Source organism: Ricinus communis, chromosome 10 (genome assembly GCF_019578655.1).
Source record: "Ricinus communis isolate WT05 ecotype wild-type chromosome 10, ASM1957865v1, whole genome shotgun sequence".
Taxonomy (NCBI): Eukaryota; Viridiplantae; Streptophyta; class Magnoliopsida; order Malpighiales; family Euphorbiaceae; genus Ricinus; species Ricinus communis.
Genome location: NC_063265.1, coordinates 16,614,021 through 16,630,352, shown reverse-complemented (window position 1 = coordinate 16,630,352; position 16,332 = coordinate 16,614,021). Strand labels below are relative to the sequence as shown.

Genomic DNA, 16,332 nt, shown 5'->3' with positions numbered 1-16,332 from the left:
AACTTATAACAAATTTGATAAAATATGGGTAATGAGAGAAAGTAATGCCTTTGTATATATTAGGGAGGAAATATATAATACCTGACTGCGGGAGGTGATGACTCAATGAGGGAAGAATATTATCATTTTTCAACTTACCAATTCTATTATAGCTGCCTAGTAGCTAGAGACAACCAACTTTCTTATAGTTGGATGACATCATCGAGGAATTATACTTTATTATTAGGGCTTTTCCGACATACGAAGGCTTTGGGCGATTCTTATTCATTAGCTTCGGTGGCAATCTTTTACATCATCAGGTTATGCTGATCTACTGGGGTCTCGTACCGCTCATTCAGTTTGGGTCAAAGATTGGCAATTTAACCTGACTGATCATCTTATTATATTAATAATAATAAAATTATAATACATCTCTTTTAATTATTAGTTTAATAAATAATGTTAAAAGTACATTTTATTAATTGAAATAAATATTATTACATAATTATTTTTTTATTTTAAAATTGTAGATAGAATTAATAAAAATATTTTTTTTAAATAGTAATAAAAATTAATAATATTAACTAAAAATAGTATTATATTTTTTTATTCTAGAGGGAATATAGAGATGCGGATTGGTACCAAGTATGTTCGTATGCCTGCAAGAAAATGTATATATAAGTTGCCGACATGAAGAAGGGATATTTTTAGCGCAGTTGGTTGGCACACTAATTCATCTGTGGTTAGGGATGGAAATAGCATCTGACCTGATCCAGCTTTAATAGGAAATATACGAATAGTTATAAATAAATTTAGGGTTAAATAATTATCTAGTGAATAGGCTATTCGTTGCTAATTTAAATATTTATAGAATTTATTTAATAACTATATAAATTAGACAAGTTTTTATGAGATTCGAATAGTATATAAATATCTTTATTCAGATTTGATACGAGTTTAAATAATAAATATAATTTTTTAAATGAGTTTAAAACCGATTTAGATATATATATATTTTAACCGAATTTAGATTCGGATATCTTTAATTGGTCAAATATCTTACTTATTATCATTCTTATTTGTTATTGTAAATTTTTTTAAAAATTAAATCGTTTTCGAGTAGTTTTACTTTTATTATTAAAAAAAGAATTAGTTACTTATAGTTAACTATTTTATTTTATATTATTAAATAGCTTGGGTCTACAGCAGAAGTGGGGGCAACAAAACTAAAAAAATTAGAAGTAATGGAGTTTAAAAAGGAAAGAATAAAATATTAATTTCAAAAAGAAACTATAGATGACTGTTATAATAGGTTATGAGTTAATCTCTTTAAATTAAGGGACTTATTTAACATATTGTAATGCTATATTTAGAAATTCATAAAATAATTCATTTCAATTAAAAAAAAAAATATAAGAGGAAAAATAAAATAAAAATAATTAAATTAAAAGAGATATTTTAGTGTTATAAAATATATTGACTTACTAATATAAAATTAATTTAAAAATTCTACTTATTTTATTATAATTTAATTTAGTTATAACCAATTATATATAAATGTGATTATGTGAATTCTATAATAACTTTTATTTCATTCATTTAAAGCACATAAATTTTAGATTTGTAAATAAATTCTTTAAATTTTATGGATTTCAACTAAACACAACATAAGTCACTTAATTTTTAATCCCTCATAAAAAAATAAATTAATTTAATTATTAGATTTAACCAATTCAAAAATATCGATGTACCATATATGTAAAAAAATAAATTTTTAAAAAGTCAGTAGATAGAAATGAACTTTGTCGAACAAACAGATAAATCATTATATATATTTCTAATATATATATATATAAAACCGCGAATTTGACTAACATATTTTTAGAATTGATAAGCAATTAATATGATTAATTTCAACCTAATTTTATCATTATTCTATATATAACTAGTTTATTCAATATATTTTTTGTTCAATTAAACTTAATTAGTAATCAACTTAATTTCTTTCTAATTTTACAATAATTTCATATCTGATTAATTTAGTTTAATATATTCATAATTTTATAAATATCTGATGAATTATGATATTACATTATATATATATACACATAAAATAGTCAAAATAGCTCAATAAAATACTGATAGAAATTGAAGACAAAAAGTAAAAAAATAATAACATTTTATTGATATGTTATTTCACATGTTCATAATATATAATTTCTTATTAAAATTTTTAATTAATAGGATTATTATAAATGAATTACTTCAAGCTCAACTTTTTTTAATATTAAATTATTTATTATATAAAGTAAGTACATATTAAGTTGAGTCGTATTGTTATATGTTAGTATAAATTTAAACTGTATATTATATGAATAAAAAATTTAGAATATTCTGAATTTAAAAATTTATTCTTATTTTATTGTTGTAAATTCAAACTAAAATATCAAGCAATATAGAAATAAATATCATTTAAGTTTTCATATATATTTACTATATAATTATTTAATGTTAGTTTCTTTTATCACAGTCCGCCATTAATGGATTTATAGCTTTTTCTCACTATTTTCTTGAAAAAATAATTGTTTTGCTTTTGTTTTATTGTGATTACTTTACCAATCATGATATAAAACTAAAAAATTTAAAAGAAGTATTGAAATAGAAACATTGAAAATATTACTTATATTTTTTTTATTTATCAGCATGCATATTTTAAATATTTACCATTGGTAATGAATCATTAAGAAGTAAAGAGAAAAATGTAAATATTTAATAATTTTATAAAATATAATTGTTTAATTTGATCCAAATCAAATTATCCATTAACCTTGTAAGGTATACGACACATGAGTTTTTATTGCACGAAAAATTACATATGAAAAAGTTAAAAATATATTTAATAAATATTAAATACTAATTTACAAAATATTTTAATATTATAACTCTTTTAATAATAATAATAATAATAATAATTTATACGAGTATGTTCAAAAAACCATATACTTCATTCAATATTTATGATCTCTTGAAATTAAAGTTGAGATATTGGAACAATATTTTACTTTTAACTCATTTAAAAACGAAAGACACTGGAATGCTATATATTTATAACGGTTTAAGTATGTAAATTTAAGATAATATTGATAAAAAAATGTCTATAAAAAACTTAAAGAGTGCCATAGTAATCATCTAAATTGTAAAAGATAAAAAGAATATGTTTGCCTTTTCTCTTTTCCTAATAATGCATGTAAAGTTACCATTTTACTTTTACCATTAATATAAAATACAGTGTTTTTTGGGCAACAATAGAAAAAGAGTTAATTGCACAATTTAAATAATATCCACATATATTCTCAATTCATAATTTTGAATGTATTTCTTATCATAAGATTTAATTTGTAAATCCTATATATATATATATATATATATATATATATATATATATATATATATATATATATATATATATATATTTTGCAAAGATGAAATTATTCTAATTGAATGAAAATTTAGTAATAATATATAATCTAATTTAGGCATTATTTGATATAAATAGTCTATTTTTCGATATTTCTTGAGAAGTTGAATTTCTAAGTTATTTTACACAAATTAAAATAAAAAATAGTTAACATATAATTTGTTTTTCTAAGAAATAAAGTTTTATTACTTTATTGTATATTTAAGAAAAAGTAATAATTATAACAAAATTAGTATTAGTTTTTTTAAAGTATTTTAAATAGAAATATATTAGTCAATTAAGTTATACTTAATTAAGCCAATTCTTCTAAGTTACTTCTTTTATATAAAAGAAACTGAGTTACCTACTTCTAGAAAATTCTTTTGATCATGTAATAAAAGAATAACTAAAATCTCTACTGCTATATTCTCTCCTTATTTATCCTTTACCAAAACAACTCTATAGTTTTAAATCCTTCAATCAAACTAATACTTAAATTTTGTTTAAAATAATTAAATATAAATTTTAAAACATAAATTTAATCACATTCTTCAGTATACATTGAACTCTAATCCAACAAACTGATAGATAACATTCGATTTAATTACTCATCAGTCACAAAACAAAGGGTTTGGATTAGATTGGAGATGAATACCAAATTTATGGACCAATTTGCATCTTTATCCCACTTCTTTTTCCCTTGAGAAAATTAAAAGGAAACATCGTTTCACTAACTAGAAATACACTTCTGTCTGTCAAGCGAACTCAGTGATTCGATCCTTTTTTACGAAGAAAAGTGAAAAAAAAAATACAAAAAATGGCGATGACAATTGAAGGTACATGTTTCTTCAATATCTCGTTGCTTCAATAATTTATGATTTCTCTTATCATATAATTCTAAGATTACTTTACCTGTTTCCTGTATTTCGTTTAATTTTGAAATAAAGAAAACAAATTTTTCTGTTCGTCGAATTATGAGTGTTCTATTTAGTTTTTGATTTAGGTTTCTCGGTCTTTTTTTTTTTTAACTGAATTAGTGTTGAATTTGAGTTTACTTCACCTGAAAAAACAATAAGATTTCTCTATTTGCGGTTATTTTGCACTGTTTCTATATTTAGAGGCTAATCGTGTGTTTAATTAAAGCGTAACTAGACCTTAATTGTTTTTAACAATGAGTTGATAATTTTAAGTTAGTTTGATTTACATGGCTTTGTCTAGTGTTGGAGTTTGCTAAATTCAGTAATGAGGCCTACAGTTTTATGTGTGCTATATTATTCTTACAGTTGATACTCTAATTAGTCTTTTAGGGGAGAAACTCAAAAGCAAAAAGGTCTTCTTGTGTTATAAAGCTTTGTCAATGGATAATCGTTGTTCTTAGGCCCGCTAAGATTAAATAACATGATTTTGCATGTTTTTTTTGTTGACTGTTCTGGGACTCCAATAATGGTTGCATCTAATATTTGCTTATGTTAATAATAAAGTGTTAATTGTTTCCTGCTAACTATTTTTCTTTCTTTCTGGTGCATTACTGTTCTCGGGTTGCTAAATCAATGTTGATGTTGACATTCTTATCTCCAGTGTAAGTTGGGAGGTTTAATTTGTAATTTTAGCTTGTTCTTTATTCTAAAGAGATGATGTATAACATTTCTTGATTGAATTGCAGACTTGCTGGGCTCGCTTTTATGTTTTCGTCTAGTATTATACTGCAGATATTGGTATGTTTTCAAGTACTTTGGTTGGGTTTTGATGTCCCTGCATTATTATTTTTGGTTCTCCAAAGGTTTTCTCTACAATATCAAGACTTTTATTCTGGTTATTGAATTCTTTTTTTTTTCTCTTTTCATGAGTATAAGTTAATATTGAGATATAAGTTCGTTTCCTGCCTCTTTGTGGCTGACCTTTTCATTTTACTATCCTGGATGCATGTGGAAGAGATTACATGCTCCTCCATTTAAAGAACCTTGAAATCTGATTAAATTACTTCATTTCACTTTGCTTGATGTCAATGTATCTTAGGTTGTAATTGCTTTTTCTTTCAAAGAGATGGAGTCAGATTAGGTTATCTGACTCCTTGATGGGTTGCTGGTATTTTAGCAGTTGCAAGACTATGAAGAACTCTAAAGAACAAGCTAAAATTGCCTATGATTTATCATTATTAACAATAGTGAATGTCCATTCCCTGTAGGTAATGGGCAACTGCACATAGAGTATCCAAGCTTTTTTGTAGGATGACAAGTTGGGCCTATAAGTAGGTGTCCCCTCATCAGCCATTGCAGGTTCATCTTCAAGAAGTTGGGATGGGCTTGAGATCTTACCATTGGAGAAGCCATTTTTTAAGGTCCAAATATATGGTTAAAATTCATCAAATTCCTATAAAACTAGAGAGATGCATTTGGGCAGGCAAACAATTTGTTGCATATAATCAGAATACATTCGCCTCTCAAGCATGAACCATTTTCATGTCATTGCCCTTGTAACTGTGCCAACTGCAGGAACAGGATGGGATTTCATTTTATTTTTTTTTCATTTGAAAGGTTGACTAGAAGGGCCTTTATTTTATTTTTAGTCATTAGTTTAGGTATGGCATGCATAATTCGAGTTTCATTTGGAAAGGAAACTACTTTGGAATAACATGTGGTCGCAGAACATATGGGGAAATTTTGCAAAAGCTTGGTTGAATTATTTCACACTAGAAATGGTTAAGATCGAAGGGCGATAGTGGTCATTGTCTAATTATGGTGGTCTTGAATTTTGAGTAAAAAGGACAGTTAATGAGGGCCTGAGCATTTACACTTTTCAGTGCACAGTATTTGTTGATTTAATAGCTCAATTTCCTGGAAATAAAATCCAGTTTATGATGTCCTGTTGACCAGGTCCGATTGGATTAAGATGCTATCTGCCTTTCCTTTTTGTATTTACATATTTGGCAGTCCTGGAGGCTTTAGTAAGTGGACTTAACAGCCATTGGAAGAAAAAAGGTTTACCCAACCCAGTTTTGGAAATTTAGAGATTTTATCATCTGTGTCCTTGAGTGTTATTCGTGTAGTGACAAGTACCTAGTTCAATAAGTTAATCTTGAGAAAATTGTGATTTTGTTTTCAGTCTGGGTTAGCAGATGATTTTGAATTTCACTTCACTCAATCTAGGTTGGCAAGCATATTGCATAGGTTCTTGTTTACAGATGAATGATGTTTCAGATGACTTCTCCTAATTTTTCAAGAGCTTCTTTTAGGTTTCCTAATCATTTCCCTATTTTGTTAGGTAGGGCCCTAGTTCATTTAGAGATGAGAGAATATGTATCTTTAATTTTCTTCTCATTTATGAGAATTAAAAATGAAGAAAATTGTTATTTTACTAGATATTGGCGGTTTAAATAGATTGGAAATAAGGTGGTCTTTTTGGATAGTAGATCCATATGAGAGCCCATCTTGAGATTGGATTTGAGGAGGTTTGAAGATCCAAGGAAAAAAAAAACTAGACTAAAGTGAGGTAAGAAGGGGGATACAACACTTGGTTTCTGCATGGCTTGGATAATGATAGGAGGAACAGCATCTGCCAGAAAGTTAGGAACTGATGCTGGTCAGTGAGACTATTTCAGTATTGCTGGTCCTACATTTTACCGATTGCTTTGTTGATCCACTGAATCGATGGTTTTTCAATATACATATCCCAGAAGAACTCTAGTTATTTTGAGTGGGGAAGAGCTCTGGAAGACGGTTTTGGGTATGTATGTAAAAAAGCTCTTCAAGATTAATTAAGATGTTGATAAGGATAGTTTGCTAAGTGCCATTTTGATTACAGTGCAGACTTGGGATTTTAGAGAGAGTTTACATTCTACATTTATCATGTTGGTGTCTTGGAAAGATAGATCTGCGGAGGTGATACTTTTGTAGCACTATCCTTTTTTCCAACATGAACTTTTTTACTGAGGAAGACAAATTACAGATGATGATTTGGTGATTAATGAAGTTGGTAATGATGATTGAAGGAATTTGAGGAATATCTTACTATTAAGCTGAATCTTGAAAGGGCTTACAATCGTGTAAATGACAGTGACTGCATTATAGATTAGCTCTGTTGACTCAAAGGAGTTCTTGAGAATGATCTTTTGGTAATTTGGGAGGGAAAAAAGCGCAAGGTTAATGTGTGATAATTTCTCTATCTTATGATTGGGAACAAAGAGACTGGTTTTGAACTTATTGCATGGTAATTTCTTTTCTCTTGAAAAACAAATTCTATTTCGTTTACCTTTAAAAGGAGGATGTCTAGCTAATATAATATCTAACATGCTCAGAGATATTTACCCTATTAATTTTATTTTATTAATCGATCTCATTTATAGAGGGGTTACATTAACTTTTTTGTTTATATAAACAAGATTTATTGTCTGCGTTTGTGTTTCTTCTTTATCTAAAAATGTTTGGTTGGTTTGACAGGCTTGTGCAATATACAGCAACTGGTGGCCTATGCTATCTGGTATGACCTGTCGGTATATGACTTGTATGCTTTAATTTTACATTTCTGGTTGATGATGGGAATTTATTGTCCAACAGCTCTCATGTATGTGCTGGTGCCTATGCCTTGTTTATTTTTTGGAGGTGGATCAACCCAGTTTCTGATCAGTCGGGATGGTGGGGGGTGAGTTTTTAATCTAAGCTCCATAGATGTAAACTATTTCTTATAAGGTTCTTGTGTCAATTAATTATTTGTGTGTTCATGTGTACCCACAAACATACATGGAATTGATATTTCAGTATCTTTCATGGTAACTAAATAACTTACTTTTTTTTTTTTTTTCCTTTCCTAAAGCTGAAACACATCTCGATATATATTTTATTTCCAGGATATTTTACTATCAAATCTTATCTGGATTTGAGTGTCTATTGCTTCTTTTGACTAGTTACTCCCACGAATATAGATGAGAAAATTTATTTGAGGGTGCTTTTGAAATACCTATAAAAGGTTGTACTTTCAAAATTAATTCAATTTCGTCTTAATCATCATTTACTTGGCTAAGCTCCATTTAAGAATCTAATAAACTGAAAACTAAATCTTAAACTTCATGTAAATCCAAAAGATCATGCTCAAATACTTGCCAGTTGAAATCCTGTTCAAAAACAAAATCATTGCGTTTAGATTTTTTTGTCTTAGAAGTCTGATTAAACTATAATTTTGGAAGTGTGCAGACACAAACACATAGGGACAAGATTTTTGCTTTCTTCACTTCTCTAGTTTTTCTATTTTTGGCGGGTTAGAATATAGAATGAATCTAACCGCAATGGTACATGCTGCTTCTACCTTTTTTTCCCCTTGCTTAAAGTTGAATCATAAATCTCATGATCTGGTATTTGTGATCCTATAATTGTATTCAAGTTTTGAAAGCTGAGAATGCCTTTGGTTCATATGCTGCAATCAAAATGCGACCTTAGTTTGAAAATTCTGTATTGCAGTTGGATAGGTGCTGCTAAATTCCTTACAGGGGCATCAGCTGTTGGGAGCATAGCCATTCCTGTTATCCTTAGGCATGCTCATATGATTGAAACAGGGGCTATGCTGATCGAGTTCACATCGTTCTTCATATTTGTCTGTACAGTCTTGTGTTTTCATCGTGCCAGCCTAGAGGATGATTGGTGATTGATACAAATTCAGATGTGACTCGGATAATCTGTGACCATTTAATGATATGTACATGGGAAAGAAAAACAGAATTTCCCAGCTTGTAAATTACCTTTTTGTATATTTTCTCAAGGAAGCACACTATGGTATTTGCTTTGCTCCGACTTTGTTGGCCTTATTTTGGAAATAGCTTCTAATGTTCATTTTATCTGTTTTTGCTGTTGTGTGCAAATATACTTTAGTTATTTTGGCTTCGCGTGGATAGACAAACCTCTCTTGTTGAGGCTAGTTTACTAAATAAATAATTTTTATGTTTATTTATTTTCTAATTAATCCCAATTTTAGAGGTAATTATGAAATGAGATGGCTAAAGGGCAACAAGTATATGATATGACAATCTTTTTTTTAAAAAAAAAATTCATCTACTCCGAATTTCATAGAGTGAATTCAATAAGTATCGATCTTATTATTACTGCCAAAAAGATAAATGTGGAGCTTTGGCCTTGGATGATAAAACTGCCGTGCAGTAACAATATCAAATGACTACTTACATAATACTACTTCCTCTTCTTGCTTACTTATATCAAATGACTCCTTACATAACCTCTCTTAAGTTACTTCTTTTATATAAAAGAAATTGAATTGTCTATTTTTTAGAAAGGTATTTTCATCGTGAAATTTAAATAAAATTAATATCTCTACTTTTTAGAAAATGCTACTTTCTCTCATTCTTTACCCCGAATCAACTACTCTTAATATCATCTAGAAAAGTATAATTTTTTTAAAAATTATTAATAAATTGTGTAAGTGGTAGGTTTGTGTTGTGTCAATGAAAGTTATACTTTAAAGTTGCTATTACTTCTGATTTTGGTGGGTTTATAATATGAAAATTGTAATTTATGATAAAAATGAATTTATATCTATAATTTGTTAAAAAAAGGTTGTTTTACTATGTTAGCTACCAATTTATGCAACATAACAATGAAATACATTATAAATAGACTTGATAATAATTGGGCTAAAGTATCAATTTGGCCCCTGAATTTGGAATCAAGGGGCAATTCATCCATATTTTAATATTTTGACCAATTTACCCTAAATAAAAAATTTAATTCATCAAAAAAATTCAATTTAGTCCCTGTACTTCACACTAGATGATAAATTGTATAAGAAAAATTTTATTGAGTTAAATATATTTATTTAATTTTAACGTAATTTAATTCAAATATCTAGCATAAATAATAAAAATAATATTTTTTATTAAAATTTGTAATTAAATAATATTACTAAAATCATATAAAATTATGCTTTTATAATATTAGAGTAAAATGCTATATTTTAGTAATATTTAATCTTAGTTTCAAATGAAAATGACTTAATAATTATTTCAATCTCCTAGTTGGTTCAAATCTTCAAAACTTAATATGGTATACTGTGTATAACTCAATATTTCCAAAATTAATTAATTTAATATGACAAAACTTATTTAAAATATTTTTATATTATTTATATATTTGTTAATATAAATTTTTTACAATTCCATTTAATTATCTTAATTGGTAATTACTAATTTATATTAGGTACTAAAACTAACTAAATTAAAAAAATATATCTTTAGAGTTTGACACTTATTATAGTTCAAGAGTCAAATTGAATTTTTATTATGAATTAAAAAGTTTGATTGGTGTAAATCGGCTATTATGAATTTTTGTTATCTTGATTGGTATATTTTCTTACTATTTAAAAACCGGTTTACATAAATTTGAGATATATGAACCTTCATCAAACAATAATTCATTCAATGACGATTTGCATAATTACCCAATATTAAGGTCAAATGAGCTTAATGAATACTAAATAAAACTTAAATTATTCGTTAAACTATTAAAAGAATTAAAAAAATTTATATAAAGTTTTTAACGTATTTAATAATTTTTATAGTTTTAATTAAGTAAATATATTCTTTATATAATATAATCAAACTTGTCTAAATTTTTTACTTAAATTCTAAGCCATTAATATAATTATTTATAAGTTAATACACGATTTTATATACAAACCGGCTTACAATTTTAGCGAACCGAATCTTCCAAATTTGAGATTGACTTGCTTATTTTTTTAATAATATAAATATTTTATAATATTTTTTAAGAAATAATCATATTAAAATATATACAAACAATATTATATAATTACTTTATACAATATGTTTGATTGGGTCTCCGCAGGAATTTGATTTTGGGAATCCGCAGAGTCGCGAGGCAATAAATAATAGAGAATTTTCATGGACTGACATTTTTTCATCTTCAAATTAAATGTGATAAGTCGTGTTGATATTTTACGTCGTTGACTTGAAATTAAACGATTGTGATTTTTATTAAAAATTTGAATTAAAATTTTAAAAATAATTTTTTTTATTGAATAATAAATTTAAACCATTGATTTTTATTTAATGGTCACGATTATCTAAATATGATCTATCATATTCAACTTAAACATGAAAAGATCTTAATTCAATTTTTATTCCATTATTGAGAAAAAAACCTTACTTGGACTAATTTATTAAAATTAGATGTGATATTTATTCAAACTAAATAATATTATTTAATTGTTTTATTTATATCTAAAATTTTAATACTATAATAACTAATTTATATTCAAATTAGATATAGATTTCACAAATAACACGTACCATATAAATATTTTATATATTAACACATGATAATAAATACATATTAAATTATTTAAAGCTAGTGAATATAAATTTTAGAAAAAGAAAACTAATAAATATGTGTATCGTCTATCAATTTAATGTATAGCTAAACGATTACTTCTAAACTAAACAAGATTGTATTAAATGCTATTAGCATAACTAACGGTTAAATGGAGATGATATTATTTAGTTATTCTAATAGTATTTAAAAATTATATCTATGTTCGAGCTGGAATATGTTAAATCTACACTAAATTGTTGGTTTTTTGCGAACATTCAAACACAAAAAAAAAAAAAACTCTATTCTATTTCTATCCAGAAAAACGTATTCTGATTGATTGTTACACTTAGAAGGTGGAGGTCTTGAGCTCAAGTCCCGCTTTTATATTAGGTGACACAGCAGAGATAGAAGCAAACATATATAATATATTTGGCAATGAATTTGAAAAAGGAATTCTAGGCACTTTCTTCACTCTTTCAAGTCTGTTTCATCTGCTTAGAATGGTCCCTTTGGGACTGAGATGTGCAAGTTCTTAGTAAAGAAACAACAACAAACAAAAAGAAAGCATGCGAGTCATTCAAAGTCATGCTATGTTTAGTACTTTGAGCTGAGTATTTTGCAGCAAAGAAATTTACATAATTGACTTGAAGATGGTTTGTATAGTCTATTATATACTTTCACCTGTCACTTTTATTTGGCCCAACCCCGACACAATTCCACGGGTGTGTTGCCTTCCACTACCACTAAATGACTTCAAATTTGATTTCTCCTTTTTCTTGGCTATTGCTTCCCACGTGCCAAACTAAATAATAATTTATGAAAATCACTGCCTACTCTTGTTGTATTGCATTTAATCTTTAACTTTTATAACTATTTTAATTTATATATATGTCACTAGTGGGATGTAATTATATAATATCTTGGCTTTTATTCCTTTTGTAATATGGATTTTTATTTTTTTAAATATATAACGACACACTAAAATTTTTCTACGTTCATACATTTGAGACCCAATAAAATTTATAACTACAAAGGAGTTATAAATTTATGGAGGTTTGAATATTAATTTTTTTTTAGACTTAATACGTTATTTTATTGGTAAATTAATAAAGAGTAGAGATAAGATATAAGTAAATATCTTATCATATTATACAAATAAGATTGACGACATAAAATAATACTATAGTAAGATAATAACATTTATTTTTTAAAATTATATATACAAATATAAAGAAATATTTTTCTAATGCAAGACTTATAAGAAATTATAACTTATTAGAATATAAAGTTTACTTCTATTTATAACTAGTCTCAATTAGAACTGTGATTTTTTTTATTATACAGAAGTTATTTCTATATAGAATATTACTGTAGAAAGGTTTAACTGTATACAGATGATTGACACATAAATTGTATTTATATTTTTAACTGTTAAGTAACAACAATTGGGAAGTATATATGTAAGTCCAATTTAAACCATACATAAAAAGAAGAAACTCATCATTGTTAACCCTTATTCTCATATCATATACTTGAGCTATATATCATCCCCATCAAAATACCAGTTCTCTAATTGGTCCCAGTCCAAAAAAGATTCATTACCTATAGCCAATGCTGTGTTACTTTCTTCTCCAGTTTTCTGGGGATAGCCATGGTCTCCTGAGGATGAAATATTATCATCATCTGAGCTTCTCGTTTCCATCACTGCAGGATTTTGATGTGCTTCTGTTGCCCCATGACCATGAGCTTGCTGAGCCCTTATTCGCGGCCCTACCTCCACTCCAACTGGCCTTCTATCAAAAGATCGTAGGCATTTTGATTTCTTGTACACCCGACACAAACTGAATTCTTCTCGTAACTGCAAAAACATAAACATCAAGCAAATATTAAAGATGGGAAGTCTTTTTTTTTTCTCTCTTTTTTGTGACTGTTAATTTAGACCATGAGTAGCTAGCAGGTCCGGACTTGTATTCCTCGAGATCGACAAATTGCAGTACTAGCTATTAAGTAAAAAGCTAATTGGTAATGCGACCGGCCTATAAGTCTGTACCTTTGGGTTTGCATTTGCAGCAGTTGAAGAGGATGTTTCTCTTTGTATAGCTTTGTATTCGTTCATTTTCCAGTCAGTTTTATGTCCCTTTGGAGCTCTTCCCTTGTAAAAAACCATGGTTCTTTTTACAGCAATACATCGATTATCAGAAGAGTAAACATAACCAGGAGAACCAGTGGCTTTCCAGTATCCAACGGTTGTGAGTCGCTTTGACCGCCCTCCACGGACCTCGCTTTCTTGTCTTGGGATAAAGAGAAACCATTGTTCAGGGTCTGTACGGTTGTAAATTCCCGAGTATTCTGCACCAAATTAACGGACTAATATTAGTATTGTTAATTTCTATTTTGGCACAAACATATAAGTTTGCTAGGTTACATAATGCAATTGTAAGTATGAGGATTTTTCTTTCAACTATTTTTGGTTGGTAGGAGTCATGTATGAATTCATATACCACCTTTTTTTTTCTTCGTACACAAATTAATGACGAACATCCTTCATAAATATTTTAAAAACTTATTTTGCTTGTAAGAATATATTGCTTATCCAAAAGGACAAGAAAGAAAAAAAAGTTAGGTTAAATTTGCATATTAAAAGGTAACTTGAGCTGAAATTAAACAATTGATTAACAGATGAAAACGAAATGCAAGAAATACAGAAATGCAAGATAGAATATTAGGATTCTTTCTTGATTCTCAATCCGTATATTAATAAAGAAATTAATTAATTTAGCTAATATCAAAACATAAGAATGTATGTAGCAAGTTAAAGAGAATATAAAATAAACAAAATATGGGAGCAAACAACTAATTGAGAAGGGTATTTACGTGGAAGTTCCCAAGGACTGAACTCATAGATATCAAGCACAGGTATAACAAGATCCAGAACCTGATTCAAGTCATTCCTGTTTCCTTCTAGCTTATGATGCAGATAAAATGAGACCAGCTCTTCTTCTGTAGGGTAGAAACGAACCCCAGGTGCTAAATCCTCCATTTTTATGTAAACTTGACTTTTATTTCTCTCTATTACGGTGACAACGAAACACTTAGTTCATTAGCTCTTTATTGGTTCAAAGTTCTCCAGTTTATCACTCCATTTGTGGGCACCAAGTTTGTGATGAAAAAGATCATTGGATTAGGAAAGAAAATAGAGAGAGAGAGAAGGACAAAAACAAGTGAAACAAGAAGAAAACAAACTGCAGCGAGCATAAAGTGTTTGCTAGGCAATTTCCATATACGCGCTTGTAGGAAAACAAAATCTTTTTGTCTATAATTTTTTTTTTTATTTTGACTGCTCCTTCTATATTATATCATATGGTTAGGCGACAGAAAAACACAAAATAGTTACTAATTTGGTTCATATCAATGAAAATATTTTGGAATAAATACACTAATATTTACTCGACTTTGCACTTTATTTTAATTCAATCGCTAATCTTTTTATTATGATTTAATAATTTAATTCTGATTTTTTTCTATTTAATCATCCTGGTCACAGACTACAATTTCGAATGCAGTAAAGATGATGTGATAAAAATTGCCTATTAAAAATAGTCACTTATTTATTTTTAATCATTATTTTTATTATTTACCTTTCCTCTAATCTTCCACTTTCAAACTCATTTATATTTCATGTGACTTTTTCTTTTACTTAATTCAATTATTTCTCAAATTACTCTTTATTGTAAACACTCACAAGCCACATCATCACCAATATTTTCATATTTGAACTTCTCAGTTACTTTCTCTGCTGCTGCAATGAGTTAGGCATTGTGAAAACGAGAAAAAGCCACGTTAAAGTATTGCCAGTTTGGTATTTATAACTCTATTGAGACTAAATAATTAAAGTAAAGTAAATTAAAGATTAATAGTTTAATTGAATAAAATATAAATTTAGCATTAATATAATTAAAATTAAATGTTTGATGTGAATAAAAACAAAAAACAAAAAACATTTTATATTTATACTGTATTCCTCCATCGTCTCCCCCTTATTAATGTTCATTGTCTTTATTTACTTTAAAGATCGTTTCATTAATTTCATGTCAATTTCTCTTTCCAATCCTCACTGCACATCAAACTTTGGCATCAATACAATTATTCCAATTTTTATATTTGATTTTTATTAAGAGTTAATTGAGTTCCTTAATACATTTTTAAAATAATACATGAATATTAAGCTTTAATTTCATGAATTCTCATTTATAAAGGAAAGGGAAAATAAAAGACTGGCAATTCATTAATTTTAAGGATTATACATTACAACTTTGACGTGTAACCCTAATTTATTATATTGTATACCGACATAAAATATAATTTATTACTATGAAGAGATTTAAATATTAATTTTTTAAAATCTTAATACTTAATATTATTGATGAAATAATAACCAAAGATAAATACATTAATATTTTGTCATATTATACAAATAAGATTGAAAACATGAAATAATTATACAGTAAGATAAAATATAATATAATATATATTTTTTGATAATATATATACAAATATTACTATATA

The 16,332-nt window shown here is 27.2% G+C and overlaps 2 protein-coding genes across 4 annotated transcripts; one reads left to right on the top strand and one right to left on the bottom strand.

Annotated features, from left to right (window-relative positions):
- The first annotated feature begins 4,165 nt into the window (after positions 1–4,165).
- Positions 4,166–9,260, top strand: LOC8269733 (vacuolar protein sorting-associated protein 55 homolog). Of its 3 annotated transcripts, XM_048370034.1 has the most exons (6): positions 4,166–4,272; positions 4,975–5,015; positions 5,100–5,151; positions 7,873–7,912; positions 7,990–8,074; positions 8,887–9,260. In XM_048370034.1, exons 2-6 carry the CDS (start codon positions 4,987–4,989, stop codon positions 9,068–9,070), a joined length of 390 nt encoding a protein of 129 aa, XP_048225991.1. In that variant the 5' UTR covers positions 4,166–4,272; positions 4,975–4,986; the 3' UTR covers positions 9,071–9,260. The 3 variants fall into 3 exon arrangements, with proteins under 3 accessions (XP_048225991.1, XP_048225992.1, XP_015581693.1); XM_048370035.1 differs by lacking the exons at positions 4,166–4,272; positions 4,975–5,015; positions 5,100–5,151 and adding an exon at positions 5,638–5,774; XM_015726207.3 differs by lacking the exons at positions 4,166–4,272; positions 4,975–5,015; positions 5,100–5,151 and adding an exon at positions 5,815–7,642.
- Positions 9,261–13,145: 3,885 nt separating this feature from the next.
- Positions 13,146–15,335, bottom strand: LOC8269734 (NAC domain-containing protein 90). The gene is made up of 3 exons (XM_002530493.4): positions 14,641–15,335; positions 13,817–14,115; positions 13,146–13,624 (listed from the first exon to the last, which is right to left on the bottom strand). Exons 1-3 carry the CDS (start codon positions 14,804–14,806, stop codon positions 13,304–13,306), a joined length of 786 nt encoding a protein of 261 aa, XP_002530539.2. The 5' UTR covers positions 14,807–15,335; the 3' UTR covers positions 13,146–13,303.
- Between the last annotated feature and the right edge of the window lie 997 nt (positions 15,336–16,332).